The sequence below is a fragment of the Bos taurus genome, chromosome 5, assembly GCF_002263795.3.
Source record: "Bos taurus isolate L1 Dominette 01449 registration number 42190680 breed Hereford chromosome 5, ARS-UCD2.0, whole genome shotgun sequence".
Taxonomy (NCBI): domain Eukaryota; kingdom Metazoa; phylum Chordata; class Mammalia; order Artiodactyla; family Bovidae; genus Bos; species Bos taurus.
This window is the reverse complement of record NC_037332.1, coordinates 77,488,259-77,514,469: the sequence shown is the minus strand read 5'-3', so window position 1 is coordinate 77,514,469 and position 26,211 is coordinate 77,488,259. Positions and strand designations below refer to the sequence as shown.

The window sequence follows — 26,211 nt, the reverse complement described above, 5'->3', positions numbered from 1 at the left end:
GGACCCAATTGCAGTGTGAGCAGGGGGAGAAGGGAATGCTTCAGCACACCAAGCAGTTCTTTGATATCAGCTGGTTGCCATAGGATTCAACTCAATTCTGACACTATCTACCTGGAGATGGCATCCAATTCCACACACTGAGGACTCAATCTGACAAGATTGTCCCACACCATCATCCCCACTTCTTAAGCCAATCAAAAGCCTGGGCTATTTATTACCTGTGTCTCCGACCCACCACTATAGATTGGGGTTCCCATGACCCCTCTTTAGACTCCAGATGCCAGTCCAAAGTCCAGGTTGTTTGCTTAGTTCTGAAGTCTAAAGTCTACAGTCAAAAGTCTAAAGTCAAATAAGTAATGACTGACTATAAACCAAAGGTTCCCACGACTCCTGTTCAGTTTCAGTTAATTTGCTACTTCCTCAATCACTGGTTTATTATTAAAAAAAAAAAAAAAGTAACTCAGGAACAGCCAGACAGAAGAAATTTGTAGGGCAAGAAACAGGGAAAAGTGCCACAGTTTGCCTACTCTTCCAGCGTGACACTCCTCCCGTAATCTCCATGTGTTCACCAACCCAGAAGTTCTATGAACCTGTTAAGATTTCTATGGCAGCTTCATTTCAGAAGCATCAAACTCATGGCCCTTTGATTGATTCAACCTTCAGGGGTTGAAACAGAAAGTTCCAACTCTCTAATTCTGTGGTTGGTTCCCCTGGCAACCAGCCTCCACCCTTAGGCAGGGTCCTAAAGTCATCTCATTAACACAACAAGAGACACTTTTGTCATTCTTAGCACTTAAGCTAAGAGCCAGGAATCCTGGAGGAAGACCAAATATACGTTTCTTATAAATCATAGTATCGCAACAGGATAAATAAGAAATCTGAAACTTGAAAAAGCAAGCTTTCTTCTTGAAGTAATAGCCTGAGCAGTTTGCTCTTCATGAACTTGTGTTTTCCCTGTAGAAACTTTTTCTCTTGAATGTTCTGCTTCCTGGTGTCATTTCAGTTCCTCTGTTCCTCCCTACTTCACTCTTTTCCTTCCTCCTCGCTCTCTGAAACCATTACTGAACTAATGTGAAAGAATGGTTTTGAAACCTGAAATTTTTCTATGGTATTTTAGATCTTACAATTTTTAAAGCTCATAGAAATATATTAACCTTAGTATGTACTCACTCCTTCAGTACCAAATATGCTACTAAACATGTTCATTAGTAAAAATTGCCTTTACATTTCCCTACATTCAAATAGTAAATATGTATGTGTTTGTTGTATTGCAAAGCCTATATTCTTAAATATGTAGCCAAATCACATTTCTTTCATTAACTCATTTTCTCATTCACTTGTTTGTCAAAATTTAGCAAAGTATATTGTTCACCTACTATGTGTCAGGCACTTTTTTTTGCTTTTGGTATAATCCATGGTATTGCAAAGAGTTGGACCTGACTGAGCGATTTTCATTTACTTACTTATGTATAATGTGAAAGTGTTAGTTGCTTAGTCACGTCTGACTCTTTGCAACCCCATGGACAGTATCCTGTTGGGCTTCTCACTCCATGGGATTCTCCAGGCAAGAATACTGGGTTGCTATTTCCTTCTCCAGGGGATCTTCCCAACCCAGTGATATTCAAGTAAAACATCACCTCTGTTCTCCCCTTTAAGGGGAGGTAGACAGGCAAATAAATAATGATATTAGTAAATGTTCCTGGTAAATAGAAGGATTGGGGTGATGAGGAAATCCTGCCTGAAGAAATGCAAGTACTGGTCATGAAAGGTAACTGTAGACCTTAATAGGCAGAAGGCAGAGGTGCAGGTGTGGGTAAAGAGAAAAGCCTTAAAGGAGATCAGCTTGCACAAAGGCTGATGAATTAGGGGCTAGAAACTGGATCAGGACTTGGGAGTGATGGGAATGACTCTAGGAAGGCAGACAGGGACTTGAAAGTAGAGGGCCAGGTTAGTGAGAGTAGACATTATTCCAAGGGCACAGATAGGTTTTCAGAAGAGGAGAAGATTTTTAGTTTATAAGTCTAAATAGTGTATTTAGTCTCCACCTGACAGCGAGGTGGAGAATGGATTAGATGTGGGTAATGTTAACCGATGCTAGGAAAGATTGAAGGCAGGAGGAGAAGGGGACAACAGAGGATAAGATGGTTGGATGGCATCACTGATGTGATCGACATGAGTTTTAGTAGGCTCCAGGAGTTGGTGATGGACAGGAAAACCTGGCATGCTGAAGTCCATGGAGTTGCAAAGCATTGGACATGACTAAGTGACTGAACTGACTGACTGAATGTTACCAAAAAAACTGGGTTCTCCTCTTGATGGGTGTCAAGCCAAAACACAACTGAAACCATATAACTCAGATTGGGACTTGAACCCATGGTCTTTTAACTGATATCACACTTAATCTCAGGACTTAATGAAACTCAGTTTCTTGATGTCCCATCACAGAAAGAATTCAGCAAGAGGCAAAGAGATAGGTAAGAAATGGATTTATTTAGCGAGAAATACACTCCACAGAGTGTGGGCCATCTCAGAAGGCAAGAGCAGCCCCTGAGTATGGCCTGGTTAGTGTTTTTATGGGCTGGGTAATTTCATAGGCTAATGACTGGAAGGATTATTCCAACTATTTCGGGGAAGGGGCAGGTTTTTCCAGGAGTTGGGTCACTGTCCACTGTTTTGCCTTTGATGATCAGCCTCAGAACTGTGATGGTGCTGGTGGGTGTGTCATTTAGCATATGCTGGTGTACTCAGTTCAGTTCAGTTGCTCAGTCCTATCTGACTCTTTGTGACCCCATGGACTGCAGGACTCCATGCTTCGCTGTCCATCACCAGCTCCCAGCTCTTGCTCAGAGTCAAGTCCATTGAGTCCGTGATGTCATCCAACCATCTAATACCTCTGTTGTCCCCTACTGCCTTCAGTCTTTACCAGCATCAGGGTCTTTTCCAGTGAGTTAGTTCTTCACATCAGGTGGCCAAAGTATTGGAGCTTCAGCTTCAGCATCAGTCCTTCCAATGAATATTCAGGACTGATTTCCTTTACTATTGCCTGGTTTGATATCCTTGCAATCTCAAGAGTCTTCTCCAACACCACAGTTCAAAAGCATCAATTCTTCCACGCTCAGCTTTCTTTGTGGTCCAACTCTCACATCCATACATGACTACTGGAAAAACCATAGCCTGGACTAGATGGAATTTTGTCAGCAAAGTAATGTCTCTGCTTTTCATGTCTATGCTGTCTAGGTTGGTCATAGCTTTACTTGAAGGAGCCAGCGACTTTTAATTTCATGGCTACAGTCACTACAGCAGTGATTCTAGAGCCCAACAAAATTAAGTCTGTCACTATTTCCATTGTTTCCCATCTATTTGCCATGAAGTGATGGGACCAGATGAAATTATCTTCATTTTTTGAATGTTGAGATTTAAGCCAGCTTTTTCACTCTCTACTTTTACTTTCATCAAGAGGTTTTTTAATTCCACTTCTCTTTCTGCCATAAGGGTGGTGTCATCTGCATATCTGAGGTTATTGATATTCCTCCCTGCAATCTTGATTCTAGCTTGTGCTTCATCCAGCCCAGCATTTCACATGATGTACTCTTCATATGTTAAATAAGCAGGGTGACAAAATGCAGTCTTGATGTACTCCTCTCTCAATTTGGAACCAGTCCATTGTTCCATGTCCATTCTAACTGTTGCTTCTTGACCTGCATACAGATTTCTCAGGAGGCAGGTAAGGTGGTCTGGTATTCCCATCTCCCAAAGAATTTTCCACAGTTTGTAGTGATCCACACAGTCAAAAGCTTTGGCATAGTCAATAAAGCAGAAGTAGATGTTTTTCTGGAACTCTCTTGCTTTTTCAATGAACCAGCAGATGTTGGCAATTTGATCTATGGTTCCTCTGCCTTTTCTAAATCCAGCTTGTACATCTGGAAGTTCTCAGTTCATGTACTGTTGAAGCCTGGCTTGTAGAATTTTGAGCATTACTTTGTTAACATGTGAAATGAGTGCAATTGTGCAGTAGTTTGAGCATTCTTTGGCATTGTCTTTCTTTGGGATTGGAATGAAAATGGACTTTTTGCAGTCCTATGGCCATGGCTGAGTTTTCCAAATTTGCTGGCATATTGAGTGCAGCACTTTCATAGCATCATCTTTTAGGATTTGAAATAGCTCAGCCGGAATTCCATCACCTCCACTAGCTTTGTTCATTGTGATGCTTCCTAAGGCCTCCTTGACTTCACCTTCCAGGATGTCTGGTTCTAGGTGAGTGATCACACCATCATGGTTATCTGGGTCATGATGATCGTTTTGTATAGTTCTTCTGAGTATTCTTGCCACCTCTTCTTAATATTTTCTGCATCTGTTAGGTCCATATGATTTCTGTCCTTTATTGTACCATTTTTGCATGAAATGTTATTTTGGTATCTCTAATTTTCTTGAAGAGATCTCTAGTCTTTCCCATTCTAGTGTTTTCCTCTATTTCATTACATTGATCACTGAGGAAGGCTTTCTTATCTCTCCTTGCTATTCTTTGGAACTCTGCTTTCAAATGGATATATCTTTCCTTTTCTCCTTTGCCTTTTGCGTCTTTTCTCCTCAGCTATGTAAAGCTTCCTTGGACAACCATTTTGCCTTTTTGCATTTCTTTTTCTTGGGAATGATCTTGATCACTGGCCTCCTGTACAATGACACAAACCTCCATCCATAGTTCTTCAGGCACTCTGTCTATCAGATCTAATCCCTTGAATCTATTTGTCACTTCCACTGTATAATCAATCGTAAGGGATTTGATTTAGGTCACACCTGAATGGTCTAGTGGTTTTCCCTACTTTCTTCAATTTAAGTCTGAATTTTGCAGTAAAGAGTTCATGATCTGAGCCACAGTCAACTCCCAGTCTTGTTTTTGCTGACTGAATAGAGCTTCTCCATCTTTGGCTGCAAAGAATATAATCAATCTTATTTCAGTATTGACCATCTGTGATATCCATGTGTAGAGTCTTCTCTTGTGCTGTTGGAAGAGGGTGTTTGCTATGATCAGTGTGGTCTCTTGGCAAAACTCTATTAGCCTTACTTCATTTTGTACTCCGAGGCCAAACTTGCCGGTTATTCCAGGTTATCTCTTGACTTCCTACTTTTGCATTCCAGTCCCCTGTGATGAAAAGGACATCTTTTTTGGGTGTTAGTTCTAGAAGGTCTTGTAGGTCTTCATAGAACTCTTCAACTTCAGCTTCTTCAGCATTAGTGGTTGGGGCATAGACTTGGATTACTGTGTTATTGAATGGTTTGCCTTGGAAACAAACAGAAATCATTCTGTTGTTTTTGAGCTTGCACCCAAGTACTGCATTTCAGACTCGTTTGTTGACTACGAAGGCTACTCTGTTTCTTCTAAGGGATTCTCACCCATGATAGTAGATATAATGGTCATCTGAATTAAATTCACCCATTCCAGTCAATTTTAATTCACTGATTCCTAACATGTCAGTGTTCACTCTTGCGATCTCCTGTTTGACCATTTCCAACTTACCTTGATTCATGGCCCTTACATTCCAGGTTCTTATACAATATTGTTCTTTACAGCATTGGACTTTACTTCCATCACCAGTCACATCCACACCTGGGTGTTGTTTTTGCTTTGGCTCCGTACTTTCATTCTTTCTGGAGTTATTTCTCCACTCTTTTCCAGTAGCATATTGGGCACCTCCTGACTTGGGGAGCTCATCTTTCAGTGTCATATCTTTCTGCCTTTTCATACTGTTCATGGGGTTCTCAAAGCAAAAATACTGAAGTGGTTTGCCGTTTCCTTCTCCAGTGGACCACACTTTGTCGTAACTCCCCACCATGACCTGTCCATTTTGGGTGGCCTTCCATGGCGTGGCTCATAGTTTCATTGATTTAGACAAGGCTGTGAGTGTCCAGGAGTCTCCAGCAGAGGCGTGGGTCAATAGTGGCCTGCTGTAGGGTCAGGGGCACTGACTACAACAGTGCATATACAAATCCTTTTGAAGGAGGATGCCATTACCTTCATTATCCCTTCCATAATTTGGCCTGAGGCCAAACAACAGAGGGAACACAGCCCTGCCCATCAGCAGAAAATTGGATTAAAGATTTACTGAGCATGACCCTGCCCATCAGAACAAGACCCACTTCCTCCCACAGTCAGTCTCTCCCATCAGGAATCTTCTATAAGTCTCTTACCATATCCATCAGAGGGCTAATGTATTACAATGAGCATAAAATGTGACTAAATTCCACTGGAAGTCGAATCTTTTGCCACCTTGGACCTTGTTAGTTCTAACCGGTTTTCTTCATGTCCCCAGTCCATTCTGAAGGAGATCAGCCCTGGGATATCTTTGGAAGGAATGATGCTAAAGCTGAAACTCCAGTACTTTGGCCACCTCATGCGAAGAGTTGACTCATTGGAAAAGACTCTGATGCTGGGAGGGATTGGGGGCAGGAGGAGAAGGGGACGACAGAGGATGAGATGGCTGGATGGCATCACTGACTCGATGGACGTGAGTCTGAGTGAACTCCGGGAGTTGGTGATGGACAGGGAGGCCTGGCGTGCTGCGATTCATGGGGTCACAAAGAGTCGGACACGACTGAGCGACTGAACTGAACTGAACTGAACTGATGGTTATGTTTTTTTAAAGGTTGTACCCTGCCCCCTTCCCTCTTGTTTTACAACCAAATCAAAGATTGGGGGAAGGAAAGATTTATTACTTGCAGCAAGTAAGAATACTAGGGATCTTGCCCAAAGCAGTGTCTCCCCGAACAGTAAAATTGAGAAAATTTTAAGTATAAGTGTATTCATGAAGGGGTTTGATTGAGTCCAAGCTATAGCTGGTTGAAGTCAGGAGGGTCAGAAAAAGGTCAACATCATCATTCCTCAGGTTCTAGTTGATCTGGTGGTTGAGGGCCCCAGGCTGATCTTTACACAGATTTGGGAGTGTCCTTACTTCTCTTGCTTGATAACAGGCAATGTTTCTGCATTCTTTAGTTCTCTTAAAATGTTAATTACTGGCTTAGATCACAAAATGGCTTAGGGCAAAATGGTTTCTCTTCTGTCAAGAAAGCTGTCTTGGTTCTCTTTCTCTTCAACCCTCTTGCCCTAACTGCTTACAGCAATACCTGAGATAAAGAAGCAACTACAGAGTCTAATGAAATGTGAGATGAGAGGTGGCAGAGACTCAGAAAGGAGACTGTGAGGAATATGAATGTTTGTAAGTGTCTGAAATCAGAGAGATTCAACTCTGTGCTCAAGCCAGAGTGTCCTGTGTGCATGCAACCGACTCTAACTGCGCCTTCATCCTCTCATGGTTTGTCTGTGGAAGGAGCTTGGCTAATGCTAATTGAACTGACTTCCTGAACTAACAGCCTCACTGGTTTTTTGCCTAAAGTTGTGTTTATTCCCTATAGAGGCTTCTCCATTTTTGTCTGTTCCACTTCCCCATATAGTTTCTTTGTTCACAGGATTCATTTCTTGAAATAGCAGGAGTGAACAGCATTGTGTTGAAACCTGTAACCTTTTAGGGTTGTATCTGCTTTTAACACAGCTTCTGCAGTTTTCCCTCCAGAGGAAAGCTTGGGCATTTTCTCATGCTAGAGCGTGTTGCCCTTAGTTTGGAATCTGCTGAAACAAAAATTAATTTAAAAATGCTAATTCACAAAATTATCAACCATATGTTTAAAAATACATTTTTGTATCTTGCTCCAATGTAATATGCAATCAAAAATTTGTTCAGATTTCCAGATTTTAGTGAATCTTCTATGCTTGTTGTTGTTGTTCAGTCCCTAAGTTGTGTCCAACTCTTTGCGACCCCATGGACTGCCCCATGGACTGCAGCATGCCAGGCCTCCCTGTCCCTCACCATCTCCCAGAATTCACCCAAGTTCATGTCCACTAAATTGGTGATGCTATCCAACCATCTCATCCTCTGCCTCCTTCTTCTCCTTTTGCCTTCAATCTTTCCCAGCTTTAGTGTCTTGTCCAATGAGTCAGCTGTTTGCATCAGGTGGCCAAAGTAGTGGAGCTTCAGCATTATTCCTTCCAGTGAGTATTCAGGATTGATTTCCCTTACAATTGACTAGTTTGATGTCCTTGCTGTCCGAGGGACTCTCAAGAGTCTTCTCCAGAACCACAATTCAAAAGCATCGATTCTTCAGTGCTCAGCCCTCTTTATGGTCCAATTGTCACATCCGTACTTGACTAATGAAAAGACCATAGCTTTGACTATATGGACATTTGTTGGCGAAGTGATGTCTTTGCTTTTTAATACACTGTCTAGGTTTTTCACAGCCTTCCTTCTAAGAAGCAAGCATCTTCTAATTTCATGGCTGCAGTCACCATCCACAGTGGTTTTGGAGCCCAAGAAGAGAAAATCTGTCACTGCTCTCACTTTTCCCCCTTCTTATTTGCCATGAAGTGATGGGACCAGATGCCATGATCATAGTTTTTTAATGTTGAGTTTTAAGCCAGCTTTTTCACTTGCCTCCTTCACCAAGGAATCATGTATGCTACAAGAGTATTTTCTCTCTTCTTCTGGGTTAGCTCCGATTCATTGCACAGTGGAAATGTGCACATCATCGAATTTCAATTCTTTCAGTATTTCTTCAAGTAGCAATTCCATTTTTGCAAGAAATCTTTCAGTATAGAATGGTCTTGGGTTGGAATGTGCAAAGAATGTCATTGGAGAAATATATCTCATCTTTAGATTCTGTCCACCTATGTGATGACAGATGTTGTTGTTTAGTTGCTAAATTGTGTTCAACTCTTTTGCAGCCCCATGAACTATAGCCTGCCAGACTCCTCTGTCCATGGGACTCTCCCAGGCAAGAATACTGGGGTGGGTTCCCATTTCCTTCTCCAGGGAATCTTCCTGACCCAGGGATCAAACCCATGTCTCCTGCATTGGCAGGCAGATTCTTTACCACTGAGCCACTAGGGAAGCCCATAATGACAGATACCTAATGGAAAACCGAAAAATATAAGAAATTACTTCATCTTTCTCAAATAGCTCTGTATTTGCATTGTTTAAATAAGTCTCAAATATCCTCCAGTTTAGCTGAATGTTTTGATTTTCATCCAGATAACTAGTTTCATATAAAAATATTTTTGAATTTTAGGATTTTTTTTTCCCTTCTTTTTCTTGCAAAGAGTTTAAGCTAGATGTATCTTTTATACCAGTTTTGAAATTGTGTGCATAAATGCACAAAATTTTTAAGTTTTCTGATCCCTTGCCTCCACTGGGTCAAATTAGCTGCTTAGCCCTCTATGCCTCACTACAGATTAACACAAAGTTTGTATTAAAAACAAATTCCTTTATAAGTCTGTAAGCTTTTGGGCAGAAACCTTGTCTCTTTTAACCCCCAGAATCTTCCACTGTACCTAGCACATAGTAGGCCCTCAATTTGTTGGATAATTGGTAATTAATCCAAATTTTCTACACTATCTCAAAATATACAGCTTTATTGTGGTTTATCATCTCTACATGTAATTCTTCATGTACAGAAATATAGTACATTTCAGATGTGGTTTAAAGTAGGTGATGTAATAAAGATCTATATAACAGTTGCATTAGGAAAATTTTCAAATGAGTTATTCATTTCTCTTACTGTTTAATTTAGGCAGCATATGTATCATTTAAAGGTTCTTGATTTGGTTGTTTTAATATATTATGCCTGAAAATCAAGGCAGTTATAAGAAAATACTCACTTTTTTTGGCCATGCCCCACAGCATGTGGGATCTTAGTTCACTGACCAGGGATTGAACCTATGCCCCCTGCAGTGGAAGCACAGTGTCTTAACCACTGGACTGTCAAGGAATTCCCTGAAAATATTCATTTTACAGAGCAAAAATGTATGAACCCATGTAATACACACCAGAAGGCTGTGTATAAATACATAGGCTTTCCTTACTTATTACTTTCTTTTATTCCATTTTATGTTTTATATTTTTCAAGTATATTTTTCAATAGAAAATGGTTATTCAAAATTGAAAAGGTATAATTACAAAAGAGTATACAAATAGAAAGGAGTTTTCTCTGCCACAACTGTGCCCAGCCAAACTTGGGTATCCTCTCAGAAACATTCTGCGCATATACAAGCAAATATATGTAAATATATGCATATATAATCACATATATGTATTTTATATATGCATTACAATAACATTGGCACAACCACAAACATCATTATGTATACTATTGTTTTTCACTTAATCTATCTTGGCTTCTTTCTCCTTTCATATTACTATTCATCTTTTTTTTATTTTTAACTAGATGTCTGGAGGAGAAGGAAGATATGCTTGAACCCTTTGAGAAAGTTTGAAATGTCTTTATGTGTAGAATTGAAATACATCTTGCCAAACAATAAAATGACAGCTACAAGAATGTTTCACATTCTAGACCAAAGCTATTCAATTTTAATAATGTGGTAGCCATGTGAGAAAAAGGAAAAAGAAACAGATAAACTTAATTTTAATAATATATTTTATTTAACACAGTATGTCCATAATACTGTGATTGTAACATGGAATAAGTAGAAGCAATTATTAATGAGATTTTGCATCTGTTCTTCTGACTCAGTCTTTGAAATGCAGTGTGTATTTTGCACTGACAGCACATCTCAATCTGAACTAGCCATATTTCAAGTGCCCAATAGCCAGATTTGGCTAGTAGCTTCTGTATTAGACATTGCAGTTATAGACCTTACTTACCAATGGCTCCAACTAGATGTAATTTCTACACTGAAATCTAATCACTAACATCTAATTTTCAAATAAGATTTAAGGTATCACGTTTTGATTTTCTTTTAAAATGAAATATTGGGACAAATGTTTGTTGTTACTAATTGATTCTGCTTTATTTGTCTCTGGTAGCAATATTCTTTCAAATAGATACGTATTAAATGTTTGTGTACCCTTCTCTGTACATCTCCTTTGTTTACTAGGTGTCCTTGTCATTAAGAATTTAATTCCTATTGTTTAGATATCCTAGGAAACCCTACTTTTAAATATTATTGAAATAGTAAAAACAGCTTAATTTGTGTGTGTGTATGTAATCAAGCTTGTAAAAAGTCTATGTTATTTATTCAAAGCAAGGAGTGCCTGGAAAATATTTCCTGCCAATTTTAAATGGCAGCATTTAATTCATATTTAGACTGAAAACACATCAGACTTTTCCAAGGTGTATTCCATGTGTTTTCCTATTTCCAGGATAAAAGAGAAGATAAAGACAATACTAAGTAAACCATTCCATGGTACAAATTGGAGCCACTCAATAAATAATGCAATGATGAACGGAACATTTGATGATCACAGTTCTAGCAGCATCTTTGTTTTATTTTTGGTTTTTGTCTTCTCCTACCTCCTCTGTCAGGTACACTATCCAGAACTTGTGTATTCTTAAAAGATTGCATATCCAAAACCTAAGCATCGTAAGCAAAATAAGTTATGATAAAATGATGGCATAACTTAATTACTGAGGATCAACATGAAAACCAACACTGTAATAGGAATGTACCTATTAAATTAGATCATACTTTCAATCCATGTTGACTCTTTTAATATAACTGTCATATAAGTCTTTTAGTATAATTATGCTTTACAGCCTTCTAAGTTTTATTAATATTTTAATAAATCCATGGAAATTTAAAATTTTTAATTAAAATCCTCAAGGGAAAATAACTACAATCTTTCTCTAATATATCCATTAAGTGAAAAAAAATATACTTATTTGACATTTCTAATTATTACATATTTAGGGCAAAAGTGATCACATTATGCTTGTGTCCGCCAGAATTCACCCATGTGGTGTGAAGAGAGAAGCCTCCAGAAGGGGGCTAAGTCTGGAGGAATAATGGGGAGACACACGGAAGGCCCATGACATTGTAGGTGATTATCCCTCCTTGACCCTGCCCAAATGATACTTCTGGCTCACTACAAAGTATCGTCAGGCAGGCAGGAAACTCCAAAGAGATAAGCACCTAGGTCTGCAAGCAGACTCACGGAAGTGACCAACCTCTGCCACCGAAGGACAGACTTGTCCAGATACTGAATATTAAAACTGTACATTATCTCACCACCTTCTACTATGCACGTTCCTCACCTGTAAATCAGAGAACAGCTTTTGTTCTACCAGACTACAATCAATTACTTGATTAACCCTTGGTTAACCCTTGGTTTACCTTGGGTTAACCCTTGGTTTCTTTGGTATCCTTTGCACCAGGGAGTCATGTGTATAACTGTCTGCCATTGGCAGGCCCTGCCTTCAGATCCCAAAGCCCTCCATAGGCAAAGAAAATGTACAATACTCCATTGTGATGGCCAGTAAGGCCTCCCCCTCATTGTATTCCCAGGAAAATGGCCATCAGCTATGCTATGCTCCTCACACTATTTAATCCAACTTGCTGGCATCAGATATTGAATTCTACTGTTTGTCCTCACTGTAACTACATGTAACCACTCTATTATAAAAATGCTCTGATTATGAGCATTCCCTGGGATGTCATATTCAAACTGCAGTTTTCAAAAGGATGTCTTTTACCTACAAGAAGTACTAAGGAAAACATAATTTTAAAAGACACAGTGGATACCCAGGAAAGCTAATCTTAATTAACAACTGCAGGCTGTCCTTTACATTTATGAGGATACGTGAACAGCTACAGTGAAGGAATAGTGAAGGAGCTCTCTCAACTCTGAGTCTCTCTGATTCAGTGAATACAAATTTTCTTTCCATGACTGGGACTGGGTCTTATTGTGTACAATCCATGTTTTTAATATATTAAAATATCTCAGTACCAGATAGTGTAGTTTTCATCAAGAAAAAGTAAAATTCCCATTATCTAATAATGCAAACTTTTTTTGGTACAATTTAAAGTGTCTAAGTGTTATAATCTGAGTCTACAAGGCACGAGATTCAGAATTAATTCAGAATTAATGCTGAATTCTTGAAGAGTGGTAACATTTTGCTTTCTTTCCCAAAACATATGAGATTCTGTTTCTAAAATATATCTATATTGTTACACTGGCTACAGGGCCACTGACTTAACTGAGAAATCCTTCTCTGGTACTCATCAGCATGGCAGCCATCAGACTCTTCTGAGGCACATTAGCAGTCTGGGGAGTGGCCTTTGTGCACGCTAAACCTGGTTCCAGTGGCTCCCTGAGAGCCACTGTGAGCAAGTCGGGCAGGGTCTGAAGGAGCAGCTTAATTCTGGCTGAGAGCATGGTGCAAACGATAAGCAGTTCTGATGTTCACAAAAAGCCTACACTTGGTACTTTCTATTCCTTTGTTTTAAATTATGTAATATAGTTCCTTACACTTACTAAATTTAGATTACTTAAAGGAACTTAGGCATTGAACTCATACAGCTAATCAACCAGAAAGATTCACAGTGCACTGTATTCGTTGTACAACAGTGAAACACCCTGCCACCTTCTTGTTTTGCTCTTGCATAGCTGTATGTGCCTTCTTTCACACATCCTTCTCTTTAGCCATCTGCTGATGCTTGTTTGGTTTTCTTGGCTGTTTCCCAGTGTATTATGCATAAAAGGTATGAGAGAACAACAAAAAAAAGCACAAAACGGTTGAGTTTATTGCTTTCTATTGTTTACTAAAAAAGTAAATGAAAAGTTATAAAGATATCATATAACCATTAATTTCATAGTCACCTCTCAGCCAAAAAAGAAGTCATTGGTATACTCTCCATATCACAAATTTAAAGTTTTTGTAAACTGTACATATAAGAGCCAAATTTGTTTTGGCTATGCTCATTACTAGAGTATAGATGTCTTCTTTTCTTTCTTTCTTTTTTTTTTTGGTATATACATTATTTTTATGTCACTTCAGTGTGTCCAATTCACAAATCAAGTGTTCTTTAGGGGGACTGCTTCCTGAGCTGAGCTTCTCATGTAACCTCCATTGTCAGTGAATGTTCTTGAAAGATGGGCTAGGTTAGATTGTTACTCTTAAACTAATTATTTAAAAGAAACTTTGATAACTTCAAATATTTGCATTTATATGATTTAAAATTTTATATGAAATTATATGCATTTACTTTGCAGGATAATGGTTTAGAGCAGGACAGTTGTTTTAATGAAACCTGCTTTTGGTGGATATATAATTGGTACATTTTTTAGTTTAAGGATATATGCTTTCCTCATGTTAAGGATGTTTTGCTGCTCCAATGCTGTTCATCTAGTCCATTTTTGCTCTAAATTGAGTTTCACCTCCTAGTTCTTCATCGCACTTAAGATTTTGTCTTATTAACAATGGAAAATCAGCCTATGATCAGTTTGAGTCATAAGAACTGAAATTAGAAATTTAGGGTAGGAATAGATACCCAATGTGGATGTTGTTTAATTCATCTTAAATACCTATTCTGACTTTCCAGGAAGTCCCAGCTCCACCACTATTGGTAGGATTCTGTAAAACAAACAAACAAAAAGTATAGTATAGTCATTTACTCTGAGTAGGTGTTTATGGAATAAGCCATTATGATCCGAGAATCAGTTAAACATAAATTTTTTTCTCTTTTTATGCACTACTTGACATCAAAAGCAAAAAGAGGTAAGTTGGCTATAAACCTGAGTGAACCTTATTTTCTTTAATAGATTTATTTCTGAAAGAGCTTTGCTTCAATTTTCTACAAATAAGTACTTTTACATTAGGAAGCTTGCTATTGTAGATCTTTAATCTTTTCTTTGAAAGCTGAATAAGCACCTTCTGTAAACTTGGGTTTTAAAAATATTTAATATTTAAACATACTGCTTTTCCTTTAACCAAGTTATACATATGGTTTAATTTTCTTGTGAGGAACTTTGGTTTAGTTTTGGGGTTTCTGGGTTGTCCCCCTCCTCAAATATGGAGGATTACATGTTATAAGTAGTTCTTCTTTACTTAAAAAAAAAAAAAAAAAGCCAAGAAACAACTGATATTGGTGAAAATCTATAATTTTCTCATCCATTGCTTTACAGAAGAGGATGCCCTGAACCTCTCAGAATATTTTCTAGTGTGATTTTTTTGTGTGTGTGTGTTATTTTTTTTAATTAATTTATTTTTTGTTGAAGGATAATTGCTTTACAGAATTTTGCTGTTTTCTGTCAAACCTCAACATGAATCAGCCATAGGTATACATATATCCCTTCCCTTTTGAAACTCCCTCCCATCTCCTTCCCCATCCCACCCCTCTAGGTTGATACAGAACCCCTATTTTTTTGAAATGACTATAAAATAAGAAAATCAAACACATTTTACTGAGTGGTGTCTCATATATTTTTCTTGTTTGGGATATATTTTCACTTGATTTTTTAGTGGGCTCTTGTTTGTAGTTTAACTTATTTCTCTCATTTCTTTTTGATGATGAATTAATTCTGACATTTCAAAGGAATAGATGGTCTTCATCTGATACATGCTGTTATTGAGATTGTTTAATGAGAACAGACCATCACACCATCCTGAGTTAACTTTGTACCAGCTGACACTGTTCTTGAGAAGGTCATTTCTGAACAAAGTTATTTTCTAAAAGGTACTTAATTGATGTAAGAATCTGGAAGCAAAATGTACTTTTACCTCTTGGTGCCACTGTATTTAATTACCCTCTTCCCCTTTATCTTCCATGTCTTCCTACATAGGCTCATGCTCATGGTTTAATTGTAAGTTATTCAGAAGCAGAAAGTTGACAATACCGCAGGGCATTTTTATATTTCTCTTTTTCAAGGTTCAAAATAAATATAGATTTATTAATACTGCTTTGTTTTATCAGCTAGTCATGTGATATTCCTCAGGACAGCAAGTGGAAAGCTGTGTGAAAGTTTTTGTCTACTCTATAATCACTGAAATGCCTATAAATGTTCCCTGTCTTTAGCAAATCATGCTCTGATCCTGTATTGTTGAAGACAATTTTAATGCTTGTCCCCTAAGCATGATAACCTATGCACAGTTGTCATTTATATGAAGGCAGAGCCAGATGTTTTAAAGAGTCATATGTTTTTAAAGATCATATTTTTTCATTGTCTATACTGAAATATTTTTACGTGTTTCAACAATTCTGCTTTTTTCCCTGGAAATTTTTAATGAATAATGATTGTCTCTAACTATAATAAGGGTATAAACAAATAAGGGGATTTGCTGTGTTAAACACTGATGTAAAGTTAAGGCTGAAGTGACTGGTGACATAAATTGTAGACTACACTCCTGAGTAGCCGGAAACTATGTAATTGTTTTATTTGTGGGTACTTCCAGAGAAATTCATGTGATATATTTGGCAAAAAGGGATGAGATAGCCAACTCTATGTGTTTGATTATAAAATGTTAAAAGCTGTTCACAGCTATCCATTTTTACTAGTGCTGATGTACCATTAAGTTCATCATTGGATTTTTTAAAGTATTTCAACTTTTCCTATCTACTGTTTATATTCATGTAAATGTTTCTATCTCACGCTCTCATTATTTTTCTTTATATAATGTTTCTATCTTAATTTTTTCTTAAATTCTCTACTGAATATGTCTGTTTTTTCAGTTTATGTGTATAGGCATCCATAGGACTACTTAAGTGTTCAAGTTACTACTACAAGAAGAATGTATTTTGATGCTTTTTCCCATTTACTTTTCTGTTTATTCACTAACACACTATTACTCATTTCATAGATTTAGTGAGGAATAATTTAGTATCGATGTTATTTGACCTATTTTATATAATAGCAATTATAATTTCAAGATTTATACATCAAAGTCTTAAAATTTATTAAAGAATCATTAATCACCTAATATCACTAAACTAGCATTAAAATCTTTGTTGGAGAGTATTTTCTCTTTCCTATTCCTTTTGTTAGGAGGATGTTATGATGATGACAGGAATGTCTAAATTGTACTCTTTCTTTCTTAAGTCAACCCATCACACAATGACATTGATAATGTAACTAATAAACAAATCTAGTGATCCTTTAGGGAAGGCAAAGTCAGTATATTAGCAGGTATTCTGCATCACATGCAAATTCTCAAAGTAAAGGACTGTGGGAAAACAAAGAATTATAAGGCAGGGTCTTCTTTGTCAACTGCATAGCATGACTGAAGAATTCAGATACACTGCAAGGAAAACAGTGTTCAAAAGCTGAAGACAATGAGATAAGTACTATTGGAGTTTAGAGGAAGCAGACACTTCCTTCTGGGGTGGTCAGGAGTAAAAACTGAAACTTGTTAGTTCTGAACAGTCCAAGAGAAGAAAAGAGCATTTTAGATGAATGTAATAAAAGGAGCAAAGACTTGCTGAAATGATTTTATCATACGGTCTATTTTGGCCTTTTAATTTCTGTTTTAATGGCAGTGACTTTGTTTCTTGAAACTGAAAATCTCAAGGTCATCTTGACTTCTCCTTTTGGCCCCTCGTGTGTTATTCGATGACCAGTTCTTACCCATGGGCCCTGGGCTTCATGCTTTCACAAACATCCTCTCACCTGATCTGCAGGATTGATATTTAATGTCCTCACTTAACAGAAAAGCTGAGGCTAGGACTGAATTCACTTCTTCAATGTCCCTCACCTACTGGTTTGTGGAGCAGGGAGTCTAAACATTAAGATCTCTCTGATGGACCTACATCTTATGCTGATACGGAGGAAAGTTGAAGAGCACAGAAGAGAAAGAATAAAGAGGAAGGCAAAGAGACCATAAAAAAAAATTGCTGCAGAAGCATCGCTGGGCAATGGAAGGAAATTGTGATGTACCCATTATCCAGTCCCGTGGATTACTGTGTAAAACCCTCATTTAAGAGCTGAGTATGTGCATAAGTATATCAGTAATTAATTGTGAAGAACACCTTTGTGCTATTATCCACAAATATTCAGAGTTCCTGAGTTGGGAGACTAAAAACATACGATATGCAAGTTTTATGTCTCTACCTTGGTACACAATGCATAAAAATTTGTATTTTCTACCAACTCAAATTTCACATTCTATCATCAATTTTGTTTTCTCCAGGACTGATTTGATCACTTTAACTTCACTCTACTTTGATTTTTGCTAAAAAGAAAGTCAGCTGAAATTGGAGTATGGATTTTCATTTAGAATTTGTGCTTGTGTATATCTTTTCCTGTGAGTTTCCTTGAATTAAAAAATATTTATTTCAACCTTTCACCTGCTTAGAGTTGAGAAGAATCAAGGTCATGACTGTCACATTTTCTAACTTGAGAGGAAAAATAAAAGGAAGAGGAAGTTGATATGGTAGATGACAGAATAGGACCTAAGAGATGCACCAGGTAGGAAGAAGTAAAACTTATTAGAAATTAACATAAAGTTAAAAGTATATAAAATATTGCATTGGAATTCCTGACACTGTAAGTACAGAATGGAGGAGGTATGACCTGACAGCACCATCTTCAAACAAAGTAAGCTCATGTGAAGTTGGCAGTCTGATGTTGCTGCCCAAAAAATGTCATGCAGGCTTCTGTTTTGTTTTGTTTTTAAATAGAATCAGAATGTCTCAGGTGAGGCAGGATGCTGCCACGCCAGTCAAGCTGTTACATCTTACTGTGCATGGTTTCCTCTCTGAGCACCTCAGTTTTAGAAGATTGTACACAACCTGGAGCATGGTCAGAGAGCAAAGAGGAGGGTATGGGAGGTTATGTCCTCTGAGGAAGAACTTGAATTATTTAGCCTGAGGAAAACTCAGGAGATAGAAATCATTCCAGGGGAAAGTATGAAGCATCTGACACAGTGTATGGTCATGAGGGAAGGAGATGTGGTATTGAAAATACCTCATGAAATAGCAAGGATGCATTAATTCTCAAGTCAGGAAAACCAGGCACTGGAGTGCAGGCCATTCTGTAGGAAACTGCCAGCCACAAGCAGCTGCTGCTCTGCCCCCATCAGAATATCCTGGCTGTAGGAAGCCACCCCTGAAGCTGCACAATGTCCTTACCAACTCCTCTCACTGCCATCTGAGGCACACATGGGGCCGAAAACATAGAGGTGTTCCTAGCCTCCTTCGTCGAGAGGCCCTCCCAAACAGTCAGTGGGCTCATGGACTCCCAAAGGTATTGACTTTTAGAAAATTGGTTGGTGTTCTAAACTGCATGAAAGAGTTTAAAAATGGTAGATACCTCAAGGAAAACCATATGACAAGACTTTCCTTCCTGCCAATGAAATTCCCCACTTTCAGCCACCTCTTTATAGAAACTAGATATTATCCTCATTCTTGTACCTTTTATCTTTCTTTGTGTTTTTGAGGTAACTAGCTGCCTTCAAATTACTGTCAATTGTCTAATGAAGTTCTTATGTTTCTTTGGCAATATGGGTCTGATATTTTCTAGAGGTTGGTGGTGTTCAGTTGCCAAGTCGTGTCCAACTCTTCGCAACCCCATGGACTGCAGCATGCCAGGCTTCCCTTTCTCTCACCCTCTCCCAGAGTTTGCCCAAGTTCATGTCCATTGAATCGGTGATGCCAGAGGTATCTAGAGGTATTTCTAGAGGTAGCTGGCATCAATCAGAGAGACAACCAGAGTAGTGAGTATAGAGGTAGCTGGCATCAATCAGAGAGACAACCAGAGTAGTGAGTAGAAAATAAGCCTTAACATCAGAAAAATCTATATCTTTGCTCAGCCGCTTCCTAGCAGGTGGTCATGTATTAACTAAATCAATGAATGTTTGTGGAGAACCTACCATGATGCCAAGTTCTGTATTTGTTTTTGGTGGTAGAGATCATGAAAAATGTAAAGAAAAAATAGTTCTCAGTAGATAAGAGATTTCAATATAGTCCCATAGATCAAAAATACTTACTTTCCTCATGATAGGAATAGTGAAAATAACAACTGCAGAGTGTTGCTAAGATTTAAAACTTATATACAGTTCCTAGGAGAAGTAACATCATACTGATTCATGAAATAATTTCCTTCCTTCCTTCTCCCCTTTTCTATCTTCCTTTCTACTGGAGGCTTTGTTTATGGAGGAATGTCAAATAAGTTCATATGTATATCAGGACATATAGACGTGTTAAACAATAATATCCCTTATTCATCTCTACCCTTGAGGCACTAACAATCTCTTCAGTTTTGTGACATTTCTCAGGCCTATAGCCTTATAATGTAAATGTTCAGTGTTATCAAATTCTGGGCATTTCAAGTAAACACTTTAATTTTGTAAAATATTGTATTACTATTAGTAGAGGCCATAAACAGCTTATAGTTGCTAAATTCTTTAACTAATTTCTTTTCTAGGTGTACAACCTAGATATCACAACCTCTAAGAAGCATTTCCTGACTACTTAGATTAGTGAATTGTTTCTGCTCTGAGAGCCCAACTTTTCCCTATCATGGGGAACAATGCAATGAAGTGTCTCAAAATATAACTCAGCCCTTGGATCATTCAATCCTGGATTCAAATTCCAGCTCCACCTCTTAGTGAACTTTGGCAAGTTATTTAACCTGTTTCTCCCCGTTTTGTAATCCACAAATTGTGGTTAATAAAACACGGTTAAGGGAGAGCACACATATTAAGCGCCCACACAGTGCCTGGTGCATGGTAGGCAATGAATGAGTACTACCAGGTGCTGCCACCACCACTCCATCTCATCATCATCATCGTCATCATGACACTTTATTTTGTTTGTTGAATGTGCTTGTCTTTCTCAATTGACCAGGGACCATATCTTCTGTTTTCCTTTTATCTCTACCACCTAACAGTTGCAGACACACAATGGGAGTTTAGTAACTAAATTGCTGAATGGTTGAAACAAATTCTGGTGGCCCCCGATGACAGCAGTGACTTGCGATGTTCTGAGACTCCTCCTCCTTAAATCACATAATTCTAATCTTCTGTGCCCTCAAAAGCAATGAGGTGAGGCCTAGTTCCTTTGTGAATAGGTCTACCAGAGTAGAACCTACAAAGAACACATGAGATCATGTAAAGCCCACAGCATCTCGTAGCTGGAAGGGATTTTCTCAACCTCGCAACCTCCCCTTTCATTTTCAAAGTACATGCTAAACACACATTGCTGTTCAACTGGGTTAGCAGAGTCCACGACTGGAGGATTGTTGATCACAGAAGAGGAATTCAGAAGACAATTGAGTCAGAGCAATTAATTATTTTTCAGATTTCTTTTTAAAATCTTTTACCACCTTATCTATGGAATTTGTTTTTAATTCTTTAAGTATAACACTTAGCTAAGTACTTGTAAATAATAAATGCAAAATAATAATTAGCTGGAGGCAATATAATTTCTAAAGAGGGGAAAACTTATATTCACTACAAATGTAAGAAATATCCACCACATATCAAACAGTTCATTAAGAGGGTGCATTGTGGTCCTGCTTGCCTGTTTTCTGAATTTCATCACAAAGTATATTTCAAATGAACAAAAGTCTGTGACTGTATTAACCAAAAAAAAAAAAAGGAAAATCTTACAGAAATAAGAGATAGAATTTAAACCATTTAAAAACTCTAATTCTGAGGCTTGCCATTCCACAGATGAAGAGCTGGCAATAGGAAAAAGCAAGCTAGACTCCCAAGTGTTCGTATTTGTTTATTGCCTTTACTCAAATGTAACATAAGAGGGCAGCATACATCTGTTTAACTTAGGTCTGCTGGCGAGATTAAAATAGTTGTCTAAATTTGTACAACTTTGTCTAAAATTATCCTTTATCATGGCTATTGAAAAAAATGAAAAGCGCATAAAGGAATTCATCCTTTAAGACTCCTGAGTTTCTACAAAAGGGAATCATTGAGCTAATCAAGCTGCAAAATGGAAAAACAAAGACTTAAAAAAATGAAAAGAATTTGCCAAAGCTAAGAAAATGGAAATATTTGTTATATTTGAAAGACTTTTACTGAGTATGATAATCTGAACAACAGCTACTCAACTAATCAGATATACTCCCTATTAAAAAACAGTAATTAATAAGTTACTCTGGAACCAAGACCAGTTTATGAAAAGGTCCTCTCTCTTCAGTGATGTTCTCTTGAATGAATTTAAATCAAGCCTATCTTATTTTCTACTTTCCATCACAGACATTTAGTGTATTTGCAATGTCTTCTATAAAAGCATCATGAATTTTGATATTTCCGAGTTATACAAGCAAGTTTTGTTGTAATAGAGAATATATTGACTTTAGAACAAGTAGTGCTTAGATTCAAGCCTTTGAATGTAAATTTCAGTAAAAGCTCATTAATTCAAGACTTTAAATCCAGAATTTGTAATTAATTTGGCTTAACTATTACCTATATAACATATAGGGAAAGATACATAGTCTAAGCAATTAGTAAGAAGAAATTCTGCAATTAAAAATAATTGAAAGTTTTTGTTCTAATTTGAACTTTTTCTGCAAAATCTTTTTGCAGAAATATAATGTATGCATTTCTAACTAGCTTAGCAGGTGATTATAGTACATCAGCAAACAGACTGCTCTTTGATTATTTCAGAACACAGTCTTTCTTGGAGTAGATAAGTAACATAACTGATCAGCTAAAGAATGAACTTTTAACAGCTAGTGATTTGTCAACCTAATGTGAGTTATGTGATTTTCAGAAGACAAAAATAAAAGACTTATCATTCAGATTAGCTTTCTCCATCAATCCAAGTAACTAACAACTTAATATAATAAAATAAACATTCTAAGACTTCTAACTAACAAGTCTTACTTTTGGTAAATAAAATCTATTTTCAGAAAACTGTGAAGCTAATTTTCTTCTCAGATATCCTTCTGTTAATCATAGAAAAGTGTGTATTGCATGCTTTTCTCGATATACCTGTGTGTCCAAATACAAAGTCAGCTATCTGAATATAAAACATTTTGGAATAGCAAATCTAAATGCTAAGCAAGTAACTACCACCATGTTCAAGTTTAGAACTTGAGGATCTTTCATTATGTTAATACATCTTTTATTTTTAGATGTAACCAAGCATCAAATATGAATGGCTGTGTATGTCCTAATGTACTTGAGAAATTTCACTACTAATTTTTTTTCACTAATTTTTAAATACTGTGTTTAATTAAGGAAAAAGCCTTGTCTTCTCTATTGGCATCATTCAAGGGAAAAAAGCTTAATTCAGATGTTTCTGTGTGACTACACATTCCTCACTAAATCTCTCAGGCAACTGCCTAAGTTACTGTTACTAACACGTTGCTCTGCCATCTCTGTATACATGTCTAATTTATCAGTTTCTTATAGATTGTCAGCAGCCTGCTGCCTCCGTACCGCCACAGTGCTCACAACTAGCCGGGAGGCAAGACTGCCCAGCTGTCAGGTAAATTCAGACGTCCTTACTTTCCCACCCAGCCACATGTCAGTTCCACAGACCCCAAGCTCTCCTTTCCCACATGATGACTTCTTATATATAATTATACTTGCCACATTTTATTTCAAACATGGACTATACAAACACACATTGGATTCCTGAAGTTTACATGTGCCCACTGAAAATACAAGAGAGCTAGAATTTATTTTACTGGTCACTAACAGGTAGACTACAGGCTGCCTTCAGCTTCCTTCTGTGAGTAAATCCTTGGATTAGTCCAGGGTTTCATTACCTTTCAAAACATAAAACCTTGAGTTGTTTGTCTTTTGCTTTAGAATATATTACTCAGGCAAACAATTAGGAAAGTATAAAGCATATCTAATGTCTGTTCCAAGACAACTTTACGAAAGTGTTTCCGTTTTCTGTCCACTCAGTACTCTCAGTGAAACTGAAATCGAAAGATGAAGAGAACCTTGTAATTGGCATTCAAAAAAGAATATTTTCAGTGATAGTGCCTTTATGTAAGATTCACTAAACAATTTTAAAGGCAAATCTACAGACTCCCTGGATGGTAACCTGGAGAGTAAGCTAAACAATTTCTATTCCAATGAAAGCATTGCAAATACATCATGAATTTACTTTCATGGTAAATTTCATGGCCGAACTTTGACACAAGCATCAGAGCACCCCATCAAGACCTAAACATTTTCTTGAAATCCTTCATCTCCAGTTATTTGCCTCTGATGGTATCTAGTTTTTATAATCTGGCTGTGGCTTTTATAGCCTGCTTGTTGTTCTCTCCTTATTTTAATATGACTGTTGCTCTTCTCCCAGAGCAAGGCTTCTTTTGAGTAAGGGCAGGCCCAGACGTACTTCCATGTGTGTCTGAGGAGTAGACATCAGTAGCAGGCTGCATGTTGGTCAAGGGTTAGAGCTGAGAGCTGCAGATGCTTTCCACAAGCAGCAGCAGCCAAAGCCCCAGTGTGACTCGGTCTCTGAGGCAGTTGGGCAGCCAGCTATTTAAGTGGAACATCAAGTTAGCAGGAGAAAGTATGTGATTAAATAGGCCCCAAGCCAGTGTCTTCCAACTGATGTCTCGGCCTGCTGTTCCCACCCCTTCCAGCAACAAGGTTTTTACTTCAGGAAAGTTCTTCACTAACATACAAATGCTATTTAATAACAGCAGCCAACTGTAGAGCAATTTCAATTACTAAGTAACTGAATATAATTATAAATGTTCAAATCCACCTCAGTGGGATTCTCTGTTTGTAAGGCAGAAGAACATGGGCTCTAAACTTAGTCGTTCTCCGAAAAGCACCTTCACCCCACCCAAGGCTGGGGTAGTGCCAGGAGCACGACAGAAGTTCAGTGAGTGAATGAATTCTGCAGTCACATTATCTGGGTTTGGTTCCCACTTCTAATACCTACTGGCTGTGTAATCTTGGAAGTTGCTTTTGCTGGCTAAGATTCCATTTCTTTACTTGTAAAGTGAGAAAGAGAATGGATATTGGGAGGATTCAGGGAGGCACAGGCCTGGCCTACAGTGTGTTCTCAATATCTTTAATTACTACTAACCAGTCTTAGTACCTAACCATTTCTCAAGACAGAAATCTGCAATCTCTCATAATCTCTCTAACTTGCTTGGGCAGAGTGGAGAAAGCTACTGTTTTAAGTGTTTCAGTTAGATAAGAAATGGAAAGGCTAATGAGGAATCTTTCTAAGTTTAATTTTACTTCACCTTGCTTCTTTTTCTTTTTTTTGAGAACCAGTTTGACTAAATGATTAGAACTTATTATGATTAAGTGATTATGATTATTATGATTAAATTATTTGATTAGAATTTATCAAATACAGTATTTATATTCAAGAAGTGATTCCTTAATCTGTAAGCCAAAAATATGCCTCTGTCACATAAAATACACAGTACAATTATATTTTGTGCAAGTTAAAAATAGTAATAGTATAATATGAAATATTTGTAACCTGTCACTTTAAGAAATCAGAAATAATGAAAAAGAATTTTAATTATCATGAACAACATAATGTGTTGGGCCAAGTGAGCTGTAACCTGTGTGTGAATGTGAAGTTGCTCAGTCGTGTCCGACTCTTTGCCACCCCATGGACTGTAGCCTACCAGGGATTTTCCAGGCAAGAATACTGGAGTGGGTTGCCACTTCTTTCTTTAGGAGATCTTCCCAACCCAGGGATTGAACCCTAGTCTCCCGTATTGTAGGCAGACGCTTTACCGTATGATACACTGGGGAAGTCGCTGCCACTATACACCTCACCAGGTCAAACAGAAATGCTTGCCTTCCTTTATACAGAAGATTATTGAACTCCATGGGTCTTCAAACACTTATCCCTCTTGTATGATGTGACCACCTTATGCTACTTGCCATAACTTATGCTGAATAATATGTTTCCTTCCCTAAAAAGAAGCTTGTTTTAGATCATGCAAACTTAACAGAAAGAAACTCAGGTCCATGGGAAAGTCTGCCTTTCTATTTCCAGGTCATCTGAGGATGGGGGAAACATCCTGCCATGCAGTATTTTCTTAGTCCTCATGTTGAACCTCTAGCTCTCCCATGTTTACTTACCACATTTTAAAAATAGATAAGAAAAATCGTTTTTATCACTGGTTATCCTAACAAGTGCAGAAGAGTATATCTCCATTTAAACTACATTTATAAGAGTTCAAAGATTTTTGGGAGAGAGACCCGAAGTAGAGTAGTATTGTACATAATTATGATTTTGTATTAAAACTCAAGAGATATACATGAAAAAGCAAAGATAAAAACTGTTAATGCTAATTTTTAATGACTTGAATGATTATATTAGCTTTATGATTAAGTTAATAAATAACAATAATAAACCTAGAATAGCTTTCTCAAATAACACTCCTGGCAGAAATTATTCTGTGGTACTGAGTTCCAAAGTATAAAGGAAAAAAGCAAAGTTTTAGAAAAATGCCAGTCTTTTTCAATTGAAAAAATTCC

At 37.5% G+C, this 26,211-nt stretch overlaps 1 protein-coding gene across 5 annotated transcripts in view; it reads left to right on the top strand.

The window, feature by feature from the left end:
* Positions 1–26,211, top strand: part of BICD1 (BICD cargo adaptor 1) — a 250,617-nt gene that overhangs the window by 217,664 nt on the left and 6,742 nt on the right. The window contains exons 9-10 of one of the 5 annotated variants that reach the window (XM_024992572.2): positions 14,551–14,559; positions 23,149–23,224. The exons of 3 other annotated variants lie outside the window; for them this stretch is intronic. In XM_024992572.2, the coding sequence (XP_024848340.1) occupies positions 14,551–14,559; positions 23,149–23,224 (85 nt within the window). The remainder of the gene's footprint in view (positions 1–14,550; positions 14,560–23,148; positions 23,225–26,211) is intronic. One more of the 5 variants, XM_003586100.6, reaches the window with a different exon arrangement.